This window comes from Oryzias latipes, chromosome 9 (assembly GCF_053564925.1).
Source record: "Oryzias latipes strain Hd-rR chromosome 9, Olatipes_Hd-rR_3.1".
Taxonomy (NCBI): domain Eukaryota; kingdom Metazoa; phylum Chordata; class Actinopteri; order Beloniformes; family Adrianichthyidae; genus Oryzias; species Oryzias latipes.
The window spans coordinates 33457934-33473177 of record NC_136245.1 but is presented as its reverse complement, the minus strand read 5'-3'; the positions used below and the strand labels follow the sequence as shown (position 1 = coordinate 33473177).

At 43.7% G+C, this 15244-nt stretch overlaps 1 protein-coding gene across 14 annotated transcripts in view; it reads right to left on the bottom strand.

Moving 5' to 3' along the window:
- Nucleotides 1-1199: 1199 nt before the first annotated feature.
- kcnt1b (potassium sodium-activated channel subfamily T member 1b) overlaps nucleotides 1200-15244 on the bottom strand; it is a 67667-nt gene continuing 53622 nt past the window's right edge. For 8 of the 14 annotated variants that reach the window (XM_020705669.3, XM_078953310.1, XM_078953312.1 and 5 more), the window contains 12 exons: nucleotides 14510-14581; nucleotides 13112-13246; nucleotides 12754-12865; nucleotides 12578-12679; nucleotides 12398-12481; nucleotides 12194-12322; nucleotides 10469-10763; nucleotides 7682-7744; nucleotides 7435-7485; nucleotides 5132-5143; nucleotides 3721-3805; nucleotides 1200-3349 (listed from right to left, as the gene is read on the bottom strand). In XM_020705669.3, the coding sequence (XP_020561328.1) occupies nucleotides 3229-3349; nucleotides 3721-3805; nucleotides 5132-5143; nucleotides 7435-7485; nucleotides 7682-7744; nucleotides 10469-10763; nucleotides 12194-12322; nucleotides 12398-12481; nucleotides 12578-12679; nucleotides 12754-12865; nucleotides 13112-13246; nucleotides 14510-14581 (1261 nt within the window). In that variant the 3' untranslated portion in view covers nucleotides 1200-3228. The remainder of the gene's footprint in view (nucleotides 3350-3720; nucleotides 3806-5131; nucleotides 5144-7434; nucleotides 7486-7681; nucleotides 7745-10468; nucleotides 10764-12193; nucleotides 12323-12397; nucleotides 12482-12577; nucleotides 12680-12753; nucleotides 12866-13111; nucleotides 13247-14509; nucleotides 14582-15244) is intronic. The other 6 variants (XM_020705676.3, XM_078953316.1, XM_078953318.1 and 3 more) reach the window with 4 other exon arrangements.

The window sequence follows — 15244 nt, the reverse complement described above, 5'->3', positions numbered from 1 at the left end:
TTTACATGAAACTATCAATATTTCAGTCTCAATTGTGCAAATAATAATAATAATAAAAGTGTCGCCATCTAGTGGACATGCATGTGCATTACACATCATCACAGATCTTCAAATTAAGATACTTCTTTTAGAGGATTAATATGGTATCGTCAGTAAAAACAATGCTCCCTGCTAGCTTGCTGTCCCGGTGTGAACACAGGGGGCTACCGGCCGTTTACTGCCCGGTGTTTGAGCAAGCAGCGCCCCCTACTGGCACTATAGCATTAACGCAGACTGGATATTATTGGGAAAAGCATCTGGAGACAGAGACATCTCATCAGAAAAAGCGCTCACTTCTCCTGTTGCATTTATCCCTTGTTCTATCCTAGGCACGTTAACATTGGGAGTGGGGTCATCTAGACCCACTAGACAGTGCTCTGAACCTTTTTTCTTCAATGATTTGTGAACCTCACTGGTGTCCATGGATTACATGAAATCTTTCCACCTTTATCCACCTTTGTCATGGTAGGGAGAACACCTCAATGGAAGGGGGGGGGGGTCATGTAAGATAGCACAAGGGTTGAATGAAAAATAAAATAATCGAACAGAGAAAATGACTCGGGGCCGAGTTGTAATAATTCTTTCACACATCGTTAAGATTTTAATTGCCTGTAGTGACAACAACAATCAGTGCTTCTCTTTTTGCTTTATTGATTGGCCGCTGTATCTCAGTTTCGATTCTTGAGAAAACCGTAAATTCGTGTGATTGCAGTTATCTGCTGTTATACCATGGTCCGGGTGAATACTCGATTCTGATTGGCTGCTGGGTGTGCATTAACCCTTGTGCTATCTTATTAACCCTTACTTTAAATAGCTCGAACAGCCGTAAAGGAGGCAGAACTATCAGGAAATGTGACCGTGAGCTGATCGACCGACGTTCACCTGTGTTCACCTGTTCTGTGCTCTTATCTGTTCCGTTGCTCCAGTCAGTGGGGGCGGAGGAGCAAGTGAATATAAAGTCAAAAACTTAAACATGATTTTTTTTTTACAATCCACAAACAGAGTTACATTAAACGGAACCACAGAAATCTGGCAAAAAATGAATAAAACCCAAAAAGTAGGTCAACAGTGCATAAAAAGGCACAGCTGATGTAAATAAAGTGTAAAAGTCACTTGTGTTGGTTATCCTACAGAGCTGAAATAAAGACATCTCTCCTCAGTGTGTGTGGCTGCATGCAGCATTTATTTGTTCCTATCTGTGTGCAGAAAACACTTCCCATAATAAATAGTACAAAACAATTCAACATCTTGACAGAAAAAGTGAAGGTAAACATAATTTTGGTCACACTAAGACAACATGCACGTTTCCATTCCTATAAATAGGAGGTATTAAAGAAAGGGTCCGACTTGCAAGCATGTGTGTTTTTGTCTCACGTGGACGTAAATGTCCTAAATGTGCGACGTTTTGGAGTTCTTGGCAAGCTTGTATTGTCAGAAAACATGCGCTCTAGCGATAACATGCCCTGTTGGGTGTCTTAGACGTTTTCTGGGAGGTGCTGATGAAATCTCAGGATCTGAACAGATCGACAGAAGCTTTTCTCAGATCATCTCCTCCTGAGCTCATCTTCGCCTAAATCTCCTCCTCCAGATTTTGCGAACATCTACAGGTTCTGCCGAATTCCCGACCCGTCCCGTCTGTGAGGTTCTGCTTGGATGCTGCCCACGTGAGTGGGTTAAAGGGTCGTGTTGCTGCATACGTCACCGCAGAGCTTAGTGCAAAAACAGTTTCAAGTCCTTTTCACTTTCATGACACAAACCCGCAAACACTGTACAGCTACAAAAGAAACACTGGCAGAGAAGCACGTCACGTTCACCCTCTTCAAACTCAATTAGGAGAAACTTTTGTTTGGCGGGGGCAGAGACTTTCCTCACATTTTTTCTGAAGAAAAACATCCTGGTCCCACTTCATTTCACAGACAACTAGCAGCTCCTGCAAAGCCAACATGAGCTCATCAAAGCCATAAAAGCACGAAGGATTCCTGCCAATCAGAGAAAAAGTCAGCTGTTTTTTTTTTTTAACCGCCCTCTGCTAAATGAAAACTGAACGCAGGGATTCCAGTTCAACAAACACACAGCTTCACTTCAAAACACAAGAAATGTTGAAACATGAAACTAGAAGAAAGAATTTGTTTTCAGCTTGACTTCAGAAACAAACCTGGAAAACCAAGACGTCCCGTCCTCTGTCTGATGCTCGCTGCAGAATTAAAACTGTAGAACAGGAAGGCGAACAGGAAGGCGAGCGCTGAACAGACATTTTTAAAGATGAAACAAATGTTGGTGGAGTCTGAGAACGGTCACGGCGACGAGGGTCACCTCAGGTTTTTGGAGCAGCATCTGCATCACACAGCAGAACCGGACCTCCAGCCTGGACCTTTCACCAACTGAAAACCTTTAAGCCTCTTCAAAACAAAAAAAAAATCCTGCATCCAGCAAAATTATTGTCTCAAATAATTTCTCCAGACGTTTCAACAATGCTGTGTTTCTTAATACTCTCATCGTTTCCATCAGAGAATATTTCTGACCTGCAGATCCTTGGAGTAAAGGATCAATAATATTTCATCTACTGTTGTTTCATGAACTGGAGGAAACAGAAAACTCTCGCTCAGCATGAAAATCTGGATTCGTTTCCTTCTAAATCGCTCTGAAGGAAGCTTCCACAGCGGAATGAGCACAAAAATGCATGTGGTCAAAATTATGGAACCTGTGTAAACAAGCCAAGAACATTCCAGATAAATGACAGATAATATTGATGGACAGCAGTCAGATCTGGACTTCCTTTCTGACCCTCAGTGTGACGCTTTTCTCCATCTGAACGGTCCATCGAGAAGCAGCAGAACTAGAAAAATGAGACAAACGTGGAGCGAACGACATCGGAGGGAAAACCTCAACGGCCTTTTCCAACAAAGACCGTGGAGGACGGCTGCGTCCCGGGATGAGTTTGTGTGTCTTCAGAGACCATTGGTCCTGAAAGACGGGGGGAGGTGAGAGGCGCCGCAGACGAGGCTGCAGGGGAGCATCGCGGCGAGCCGGACGCCTGACCTACAAACCGAGAGCAGGAGCAGCTTCCAGGTCGCAGGTGAGTCAGCAGGGCTTGTTGAGGATGATGATGAGGAGGCCCTCTTCATGCATCCTTGGGGGCTGCATCAGGTCCCTCAGGACCCCCTCTGACGTCAGAGATACCACGGCCGCTCAGAGGTGAGTCTCGTCTCGGGTCTCGGCGCCAAAGTCCTGCTGGTTCCGGGTGCTGTGGGCCGGGCCCACCTGTGAGTCCTCTGGCATGTGTGCCAGCGGGTCGGGCCGGATGATGTATCTGCAAGGACAGAACCAGCACCATCAGAATCTCAGTTTCTCTTTTGCTTTTCGGAGATCTTGGATTTTAAAGCTTCTAAGCTGAAGCTGTTGACGTCTTTGACGCTGAAGCCTTCAGAGCGAAGGACTTTTTATTTCAGTCGGATTTTTCACACATGAATAAAGAATATTTACCATAATTGATGTTTTTTTTACATCTCCATCATTGAAAATGGAGGCAGATTTGTCAACTTACAATCTATGGACAGAGAAGACCTGCTAATCTTTTTGTTTGAAATCAAAACTCAACCAAATCCTGACTTTTTGTGAATCAGAAATCTTTTCCTTTCAGACTCTTTCTCTTTGGCGGCGAGGAGAAGAGCGCGCCCTCACACAATGTCGTTGAGCTCCAGCATGGTGTCGGGCGGAGGGTTGATGAGGACGTAGGACAGCGTGTTCTGGTGGTCGTTCATCTCGTCTGCGAACAGAGGAAGAGGAGAACTTCAGAGCGCCTCCGGAGCCCTCCTTCATCCTCCTCCTCCGTGAGTCTTCATCAGCCACAAAAGCAGGCCTCAGAAACTTCCCACACCTCCGTGAAGAAAAGCTGCTGCTGAAACTACCAACCAACGTTTATCCTGAGCAGAAACAGACGCTTATGGAAGGATATTTATGTTCACTTATTTATGTTGGAGTTGGAAGGAAAAAACTGTTTTCTCAGATCACATTTGTGCAATTTTAAGATCAATTTGAGGCTTTTATGTAACTTATTATTTTAAAAAGGATCAATTAGCATGATTTATTTATGATGCAAAACAAGCGAACAAATAAACTAAATAGGACATTTTAATAGCAAGAAGCAAAAATAAACCATTATTTAGAAACGTAAAAGGTTATTTTGAACAGAATTCACTTCTTTTTAACCAGCTGTTTGTCTGTTGAAGTCATTTTCAGGGATTTTGAATGTTTGGTTTGAAATCTATTGAGACGACCTTTCTTGTAATATTGGGCTATAAAATTAAATTGAACTGAATTGAATTCTATAAGCAGAAATGGAGGCCAAGCTTGACCACGCCCACAAGATTAAGGTACGTTTCTTCTTTCTGTCCTGTCATTTATTCATAATAGGTTCACGGTTTGACGTAAAAATAGCAAATCAGCGGCGGCTTTAACGTTTACTGATAAATTATTGGTCAAGGATTAACATTAAAAGGACTTCATTACTGTTTCTTAATTTATTTTGTGTTACACCATGGTTCGGGTGAATACTCGATTCTGATTGGATGCTGGGTGTGGATCTTTCCCATGGGTTGAATAAAGCATCAGTTCAGAGAGAAAGTTCTCCTCTTACCGCTTGTTTTTGTCCAAATGATGAAGCTAAAGGTTGTTTTAAAGAAGCCGGCGCAGTGATACGAAACATTTAAGCTAGCTGACCGGAACTTCTTTTTTCACCGTGCGCTTATCAGGTTTTAACGCACACCCAGCAGCCAATCAGAATTGAGTATTCACCCGGACCATGGTATAAAATGTAATAACGCACACTTCGTCTCCCATTAACCCTTACTTACCATAAATGAAAAAGTGTGGTATGATTAAAGTTTGATTTGAGATTCTTTGCTACATAATTTTTTTTTAAAAAGAATCCAGAGTTAACGTATAGTTTTTGGGACTGAAATAATCCTGCAATTTAAAGAGGATGACATGAAACAGCCCGTTGTGTGCGTTTGTGTGCGTCTGCGGTTCCTGCTTGTGTTCTGTGATAGACGGAGGACAGAAAGGAGGGCCGTGTGTTTCCATGACAACCCACCTGCTTGTGGCTCTTTACAAAGCCAGGCGGGGGGAGAGAGAGACAGAAGGGCTAGCCGTTACTGACAGGTGAACAGGTGTGTGTGTGGGGGGGGGGGGGGGGGGGGCACATGCTGCCCGCCGACTCAAACGGGACCCCCATGCGCAGCTTCACATGCAGGCAGCGTCCGCGGCAACAACGTCCGGCCATTCCACACTGGACCAGCAGGGATGGTGAGGCCCGCAGGTTGCCATGCCAACAGACCCCAGCTCCCCCCCCCCCCCCCCCCCAACACCACCCCGAGGTGACATGTGACACACCCACAAAGAAGGAGAACATGCTCCAGCATCCGTCCAACTGGAACAAAAGGCGGAGCTACTGGGACCGAACAGAGAGTGAAGCAGAACCCATCGGCGCCGTGAGGGGGAAGAAGAAGTTCTGCTGCTGCACTTCAGGGTCTCACAGAACCTCCGTCACACTTTTGGATCTTCTACAGTTTTCACACTTTTTTGGTTAAACTATTCGTCCACAATCATTTTTTTTTTTAAATATTCTTCCGATTTTCCATCAGATGTCCGTTCCCGCTCTTAAAAAACCACAGCCGGATGCAGCAGAACGAAAGAACGGATCACCCATCCTATGGAACAGCAGATCTTGGTTCTGATGAAACTCCGAGCGCTTCTGCGTTCTGTTTGGATTTCTTTAGGGTTTTACAGCAAAAGTCGTATTTAATAATAAAAAAAAGTTTTCTGAATCAGAATGATTTTTGCATCAGTGATTTCTTAAACCTGAAGAGCCCAAGAACGATTTTCTTCTGGGCTTTTACAGTTAATTTGACAATTTATTCTGTTCATTTTGGGTAGCAGCAATTACCACCAGCCCCAAATAAAGAGATAAAAGTATAAAAAGAACTTTGACCCCGTGGTTTCTCCAGGGTCAAATATTTGGGTGCGCCTGATTTCCCCGACTCACTGGATGAATTCAATGATGAGTTCAGAACTAAAACTAGTTTTCTGGACTTCTCACTTCCTCTTTTTGCTTATTTTACTGACTTTGGTGAGACTGAGAGGTGAGAGGGTGAGAGTTTGTCAGCAGTTTTTATGACAGTGTAAACAGCACCAGTGACTGCCGCATGAGGTCGAAAGAGGTTTGGTGACATTTGTAAAGGTCAGAGGTCGGCAGAGAAGCCCGGCGGCGCAGAGCTCCGCCTTCCATCCACAGACACAATGCACCCCGCTTCACTCTGTAAGCCAGACTCTGATGCCCTGCAGGACTGGAGCCATTTGGGACGCCACCTCACGGGAACACAATGCAGCAAAGACCAGGAGGACAGAGATAACAGGGTGAGACGGTGAACGGTTGGCTGCTGCTCCACCACTGACTCTGGGAGGAAACAGGGCTGGGCGGCACCACAAAGATTTCAACTCTCTCCGTCAAACGTCCTGTTCTCTGGGGCGAACGCCGTGTTTTCTATTCAACTGAAGTTCCTCTGGGACGACAGAAGGCGACTTCTAAGCTGCCACATCGACTTCAATGACAGTGGTGTTTTTGACATGTTCTCGGGGCATTTTTCTGATAACACAGGACACTTTTTTTATGCAAATCGCTGTGAATCAGAACAAATTTTAAAGAATTATGTTTGAACAAGATGGGCGGGGCCACAAGCTCCCTGCTCCCCTCCTTTCTGATGCATCCACCTGCAGACAAATGGATCCATGAACGTCTTTGTTTTCCTGGTCTGAGCTGGAATCTGGATCCAAACCGGACGGCTGGATAGATCTGATGTTGCTCGTCATTTTCTCTTTGCACCGCTAATGTTAGCTTGGAGGAGTGATGGGCTGTGAGCTAGAGGGAGAACACGTATACAGATGGGCGATGGGAAGGGGGGCTTGATTGCTCTGCGCCAACAGTACCGCCCACAACTCAGGGGTGAATTTCCTGCTGCTCTGCAAAAACTTTATCTTAGAAAGTGGCACATTTTTTGGGAGATTTTGGCTAAAAATGGTTGAATGTTAATTAAAAGACCACGCTTAATTAATAATAAAGAAAATAGGTCAGAAGATGATGGGAGGGGGTCTTTTAACCCGTCGTGTACGAACTGAAAAAAATAAAAATAAAGCGAGAACGGTACCGTAAAGCAAAAAGCCGAGCTATAAAAGGGGAGAAAACGACCACTAACTACGAGCTGTAGACGCTTTCTAATACATCCAACACATAAAAACCCCGGATGTTTTGGCCTCGTCGCCCAGCCCTGGTAGGAACCACACATGAACACACACTCACACTCATGCAGAAGGGTTCAATAGTGGGATCAACCAGCTAACCTGCCGGCCTGGTCCCCTCTGAATACGGCTGCTCTGAAATGTCCTGCAACTCTAAGCAACGGCATTCACGGTTAACGTCAGTCCTCCTTTCTCCATTCAACATTAGTCTACAAAATCATCTGCTGCAGATCTGATGCCCTGCAGGTCGTCCCTGGATGCTGGTGAAAGGATCGGCTCCTTTCTCTAAAGATGGACGGAGCCACTCGACAGTTGGATGTTAATGAGACACAAACGGCACACAAGTTACCTTGTAAATATCCTAGATTAACCCGATTCATGACATCGCTGGCTGTGAGGTTAGAGACATCCTCTACGGGCCCAAGGGATGGGGGGGAGAAGAAAAAGAAGAAAGAGAAGATCAAGCAGACGCAGAACACAGGATTTCAAACAGCACTTGAGAAAGTGGAAGCAACGCAAAGAAGCCATGCAGAGCGGTGAGCACAGAATCCCCGCCAGACGATGGGCTGGTCTCCGGTCACGGCACGCCGTCCCATGACCGCGCTCACCGTGGAGGGGGATGCTGTGGAGCGTCAGCACACAGAAGCGAAGCGAGAAGGACGTGATGGAATTCCACGTTGGATCTTCATTCACGCTGAGTTTGTGGAACGATCCCACGGACTGGATGAGGGTCTCTAATGAGTGTGCTGTCACTTCAGAGGAAGTGAGATGAAACCAAACGGTTTGAACACAGAGGATGCTAGCACAGCAGAAACACCTGAGCTGGTTGAGAAGAACCTCAGAGAGCAACGACGAAACAAAAACATTAGAATTACAAATCCTGGAAAGAAACGATTCCTAAACGGCTGCTACCAGAAAACTGTTTAAGGAGCAAAAACAGCGTTTTTACACAAATGATGACGTCATAGCAAAGTGGTAGACCTTTTCTTTCTTTCTTTTAATGACTCATAGGAACTTCTATGAGCAAAAGACTAAGACTAGTGCGGGCCTGTCCATTGGATTTTAACCCAATTCAGAAACATGCTCGCCTTTTTTTATTTATTTTTTAAAACGCCAAATATGATGTCACCCATTTGCTGAAGTAAAAATGTAAAACGTTTTATGAAGGCTATTTATTACAACTGAGTTTTAGGGCCACCCAAAAAAAACAAGTAAAATTACGAGATTTGAAGTCATAGATTTATGAGAAAAAAACTACGAGAGTAATCCTTCAGCTGTCCTAAGCACGTTAACATTGGGAGTTGGGTCATCTAGACCCACTAGACAGTGCTCTGAACCTTTTTTCTTCAATGATTTGTGATCTTCACGGGTGTCCATGGATTACATGAAATCTTTCCACCTTTATCCACCTTTGTCATGGTAGGAGAACACCTCAATGTAAGGGGGGGGGGGGGGGGGGGGTCATCTAAGATAGCACAAGGGTTACAGTGGAGGTGAGCATACAGTGCAGCAGCAGGTGAACGCCGCGCAGCAGCAGAGCAGACCCACTAAACTCAGCTGAACAGGTGAGCTGAATGTTTATTGATAACGTTCCAAATGTTTGGAAGCTCATTTGTTTGATTTATGATTTATTAATGTTTTATTTATTGATGGGGGGTTTGCAGGATCTCTGCAGCCGTTGATGAAGATGTCGGTGTCCCTGCAGATGTCCACCTTCATCCTTTCTTCCTCCACCAAAGACCAGATCTCTACGTCTGTGTGACGCTTTCGTCTGAGGAGGAGGAGCACTTTTTTGGCATTTTCTATGTTCTAATGCTAATATAACAGATTATTTTCATTCATCTTTGTTGTTTCATGTTGAAATGGAACGTTTCATCTAGAGGAGGCGGCGTATGGAACACTGTTTACACTTTGGTGTTCTGCGCATGACAGGTTCATGACGTGATGAGACAAAAGGACTTCAGGTTATGTGGATGAAAAGGAAAATAAAGGCTGCAGTGGTCCTCTACACCCAAACGTGTCTCTGAGCTCCTTATTTTACAGATGACACTCTGCTTTCCCAACACCGAACCCCAGAACGCCGTCTACACTGAAAATAATCTGATTTTGAGTCACCAAAAGGTTCAGAATTTCTTTGCTTTTAAAGAAATAAAGCTTCACAAAAGGCTCCACATCTTTCATTTTAAACTAGGCTCTGATAAACTGACAGCGTTGGAGTTTTTTCCTCATTAATCTACAACTATTTGTCTCGCAAATTTAAGACTTAAAAGTCATAATTTAAAAAAAGAAAATGGTTGGTAAACTGGCCCCAAAATTCTGTCGTAATTTATAAATCTGTGTTCCGATGATAAAAAAGTAAATCTGAGCATAGTTTTTTCCCAATGACAAATCATTCTAACGCAATCCATTGTGGTCTGCATTCGACAACCTAGTCCGCGTGTTGCTGGTTTTCGGACACCGCCAAAAAATGGCGAACGCCCTGGATAGTGACGTCAGTCTGAGACGTACTGTTCAGGAGACACAATCAAAAAAGCTTAAAACGTGTTGATCAAGAGCGATATACCAATGCAGATCAAATGTCAGCTCTCTAGCTGAAGGAGTTTCAGAGGTCAGGCTGAAGGCAACAGCACGTTTCGCAGCGCCACCCATTGGCTTCAATGTTATTAAGGCCGGGTTGACCTGTTGAAGGTCAACGGAAAGGCCCCCCATTGGTGTTTTTCTGGTTCAGGTCCCCCAGCCGGGACTTGAACCGAGGCCCTTCTTACTGTGAGGCAAAAGCTCTGACCTGTGGTGGTCTAACTACGGTAAATACCAACATTTATAAAGATTGGCCTAAGAATGTAATACAGGAGCTAAAAGAATGAAACATTGAATCCAAAACAACGGGAAATCCAACACGACGAAGTGTTTCTATGATTTGCTGCTCTCTTCACAGCACACTCAGTCAGGTTGAAGTCAACCAGCTCCATGGTTTCTGCCTCTGAGCTGCAGTTTTACCTGCGGCTTCAGTCAACTCCTATCAACAGCACGCCACGTTCATGAAAAGTATGAAGATCAAAGTTGAAAAAGTTGCCTCTTTCAACTCGTTGCTGAAAGCGGATGCGATGGCGAGCCATGGGCGCGCCGTCCCACTAACCGTATCCCACGGTGGGCAGCCCCAGGTGCTTCATGCGGTTTTTGACCAGCTCGGACAGCTCCTGGCGCTCGGAGCGCCGGTAGAGGTTGTGTCTCTGCTGCGATATGCGCTCTGCCCTGCTCCCTGGCTTGTTGCTCTTCCTGCTCAGCCGCCGCGCCCACTGCATGCTCTTCTTCCTCAGCAGGGGGTGGTCCGACTGGTCACTTGTGGTGGAGTTCCTCTGAGCCTTTTTTTTCCAGGAGTCTCCTCGCTCACGGAGCTCCTCGCCCTGGTCCACGTTGACCGACACCTGCGACTGTAAGCCGGAAACAGCAACGTGAGCATGAAAACGGAAAAACGCACTTTCATAGAAAAATGGTGGACTTTCACTGCAATGCATAATTCACTTTTTAGTTATCTTAGGCATTGTTTGTTTATCTTTGAGTCTTGATTGGCCTGCTGGGGGGTTTTGGTTCGCAGAGAGGACGTACAGGTGATGCCGTCGTACGGTGCCCTCACGCCACACTCTGGTCATCACTGAGGTGCGAGCTCTGACCCCTTTCTGACCGCATGAGTGCTGCACGTGTATAAAAAACCCATGGGATGCACACACAAACAACGATTTGGCTTTCTAATTTTCTCTTTTCTCCGTGCGTTTCGGGCCTCTGTGGCCGTTTAAGGGTTCTACAAACAAGATTTGCGTCCATTAAATGCGTGATGAAATTTTGAACAACATAGAGACGTATGGATGGCATCCATTTTAATTCGCTTGAGAATTAATCACGGAGGAGGAATCGATAATTGCAGTTTGTGTCCGGCGGGAATTCTTTGACCCAAAGTCTTTCATTTATTGGAATAGAGCTGTGGAAGAACAACTCATTTTACCTTTTTCGACACGGAGTGAACACAGTATCCCTTGTGCTATCTTGTGGGGTCCAGACGACCCCACTCCCAACGTGCACGTTGGGAGTGGGGTCGTCTGGACCCCACAGGATGGCACAAGGGTTATGCTAACCACATGCCCGCTGGGAACTTAGCAAAAATGTCCAGTGACATGCAAGAAGCGCCCACATGAACAGAACTAACGGGTTAGACATTTTGTCGTTCAACGTTGCAGAGCAAAATCTGGGCGACTGCAGATCTGTTGTTCTGTGAAGTCATTTTAAGTTAAAGGTCATACCATTCAAACAAGCCGACAGCTCCTTAAATCAAACCTTGAAATGGTTTGATTTTGCAAAAAAAGATGGATTTTTTCTTTAAAGGCAGACTTTAAAGCGAAGTGAAGAGCCGCTGGATCTTACCTGCTTTTTAATTTCCTTGGCCTGAAAAAAAAAAGACAAAAGAAACACCCAAGACAGGAAAAGGTAATGAAAGATGGGGGCATCCAAAGCGAAGAAAAGCATTTCTAAAGCTCCAAAACCTGCATCTAAAATGGTAAATATGTTGTTTTTACCATTTTATGTTTCGAGGTTCAAAGCAGGAAATTAATTCGAGCAAGCAACTTCTAAAAACTTGCGAAGTTTTTCATTGAGAAAATTAGGAATCGGGCAAGAATTTACCTGCAAGTGGAATATTGCATTTCAGTATTTTATGAGCAAATGATCAAAGAATGGCGATTCAAAGATAAAGCACTTAATAATAATAATAATAATAATAAATAAGAATAATGAAAACTGGAAAAAAAATGGGACTGGTGTGATAAGAGAAAAGGAAAAGAACGTCAGGGATCAGAGGTCAACATCTTGCCTCAGAGGTCGAGAACATGTGTGATTCGGTGCGGTAGATCCCGATGGGGATTTCTGCGCTGGAGGAGCAGAACTTCTGGAAGAGTCTGCCGTAGGTTCTGATCCACAGGTCCTCCTCTGTGATTTTCATCTGAGGATGGAGAACAGAGATCAGGCCGTCGGCGCGAGCAAGCGTTCCCACGGATGTGGAAGCCCTCCCACGTACCACACACAGGTAACCGGAACCCGGCGTGGTGTCCAGGCCGAGCAGAAGTCGCATGATGGCGATCACAAAATCCTTGACGAATGACTGTCACAGGAGAGAGAATTAAGATGCAGACGAATACGGTAAAAACCAATCATGTGGAGACGGATGAGGTCACAGAGCTGATTGAACGTCTCCCACCTGGTAGAGCAGCGTGTCCAGCATGCTGATGCTGAAGACTCGGCCTGCAGCGAACGGCAGGCGGAACATGAAGGCCAGGTTGGAGCCCTTATCACGCTCTATCTGGAAAAAGCAGAAAGAAATGTTTGTAACCAACATTTCCTCTGTTTGTATGTAAGAGCAAATGTGTCAAATACCTTCTCCAGTTTGGACAGTGCGAGCGAGTAGCAGTCCTTTGCTCGGAACTGCATGAACCTCATGTTGGATGGATGTGTGAGCTCTGTGATGATGCTCAAGCTGGGGAACAGCCTGAGTCGAGATAAAAAGAGAAGGATGTTGAGGAGGCGGAGACAAATGCCTTTCATCCAGCGTACTAAATAAGTGGGCTGCGTCGACACTTTGGCACGGGTGCTTTGTCTTTGAGATAAGCTCATTCTTTGTGCAGGCGAGGAACCATAATTCCTCAGATATGATGCTCATCCCATAAATGTAGAAGGTCACTTCAGAGCTGCACTGGCAACAACAAATAAATGGGATTTCCAATCCATCTGTCACCTGAACATGGTCTGGACGTTGACGATGGTTTTGGCGTCCGCCATGTAATCTTCCTCTGCGCTCATGGTGCTTTCCTTGTCCACAACCACCAGGTTGTCAGCGTAGATTATCCCACACTGGAGCAGGTTGTCCAAACTGGCACATTAAAAGACAGATCATGAAATAATGAATGACAGAATACGACAAACACAACTTTTCAAGGTCAACAACAGTTGCAGCCGTGGGCTTTAGTTTTTAGGACCTTAAAAAATTAGAGATGCAGATAATTCACATCTAGCTTAATGTGCAAAATCAGCCCCCCCCGCATTACATTTACATCTCCTCCACTTTTCTGGCATAAAGTCTTAAAGACAGTCAGAGATATATAAAAGTGAGAAAGGTTTGCTCAGAGATCTCAGATGATGTTTATGGTCAAAAATAACATTTCTATGGGGGTTTTATCTGCTCAACATCACACAGCGTTTGTAACACAACAAGTTATATAACGAATCAGGATTGCAAAAATACTAACAAATATGTATTTCAAAGGCTAAAATGGAAGTAAAAATACTTAAAGATTACTAAAAGATTAGGAAGAAAGGGATAAATGTACTTTCATCTGAAATATGTTTACTGTTAAGCACAATTCAGCCAGTGGTGTTTCAAAACGCCAACAAAAAACCAAACTTTAACCAGATCTTTACAAAAACTCTAGATTTCTACAAAACGTCAATCAGAACTTCTCAAAAAGTTATCAAGATTTTCTTAAAATGTAACCAGATCTTTACAATAACAAGATTATTATAAAAACATTAACCAGATCTTCTCAAAAAGTTAACTAAATGTTCACGGATCAACTCCTCCAACAAACATTATACACAAGTTTGTAAAGTATGTTTCATTTTCTTCTGCAGAAATAATCACTATAATGTTAATATAATAATAATAATTCATTTGTATTTTCGTCTGTCACTCCTGGTTATTCCTACAGACTCCCTATGTTTAGTTAAGTTTTGTTAGAGGATAAGATAAATAATAAAATAAATTATTCATAGTGCAAACACATTAGAAAAAAACAAGTACAATAAAAAAAAGCCATTTAAAATAAAATGATAAAATAAATAGCATCAGTTAAAAACATTGCAGCTTCCAATACAATGTTGTAAATGAAGAACATTGGATCTAAATTCATTGACATTTAAAGAATTTAAAAATTAAGACGACATGAGAAATCTTCCATAACAGTTTCCCCTGTTGAGTCAGGGTGCATAAATATCATTACTTTTTCAAATCTCCATGACAACAGCAGTTTACACTGTCGAGCATCTCCCGTCTTTAGCTCTCAGGATCAGGATGACCGTTTAAAAGGTGAAGACAAACACGAACTGGCCGATTCCTTTGTGAACACAGACGACGTACTTATCAATGGTTCCAGCCATGAAGTAAACCATGGGAAAGCAGCAAATGGCCTCCAGGAAGTGGTTGTCCGGCCTGCAGAACGCGGAAAAGGAGAATGGAGAACTAATAACCGTCCCAAAACCCAGAGACAAATTACAACATGTTTAAATAAATCCCTGAAGTTTGCTCCCTGACGAGGTTTGGGACTGGAGTCGGCTCCGGAACACGAGGGAAATCAATATTTAATTCCTCTATGCAATAGTAGGATGCACAAAAAGTGGTTGCTATGGAGACGCCTGAGGTTGCCACTTGGCCAGTTCTCCCAGCTGTGTGTGTGTGTGTGTGTGTGCAGTTTATTTTCTCACCACAAGTTCACCAGAACACACAGAAACACACAATTATTCAAGAAAGAAACAGGCTGTTATTAATTTAACAGTCATTTCACTTTAAAAGAGCACAAAACTCTAACGCAATTTGTAATAACAAAAAAAACATGATGTTCATTAAGTTTGATTTCTTTAGTTTGTCGGGCAATTTTTTTATGAAGAAAACAATATGTTGTTTTAGTGAAAGCAAATTAAGCTAGTTAGTTAATTTACTCTTTAACAAACAATCTCTGATGGAGACCACAAAAACATCCAGCAAAAATAATGATAAATACAAAACAGAGCATTTTATGTTGAACATGTTATATAAGCTTGTGCATTAACACATATTTACTGTTTGCTATGCAGTATAGCATAGATTTGGATCACT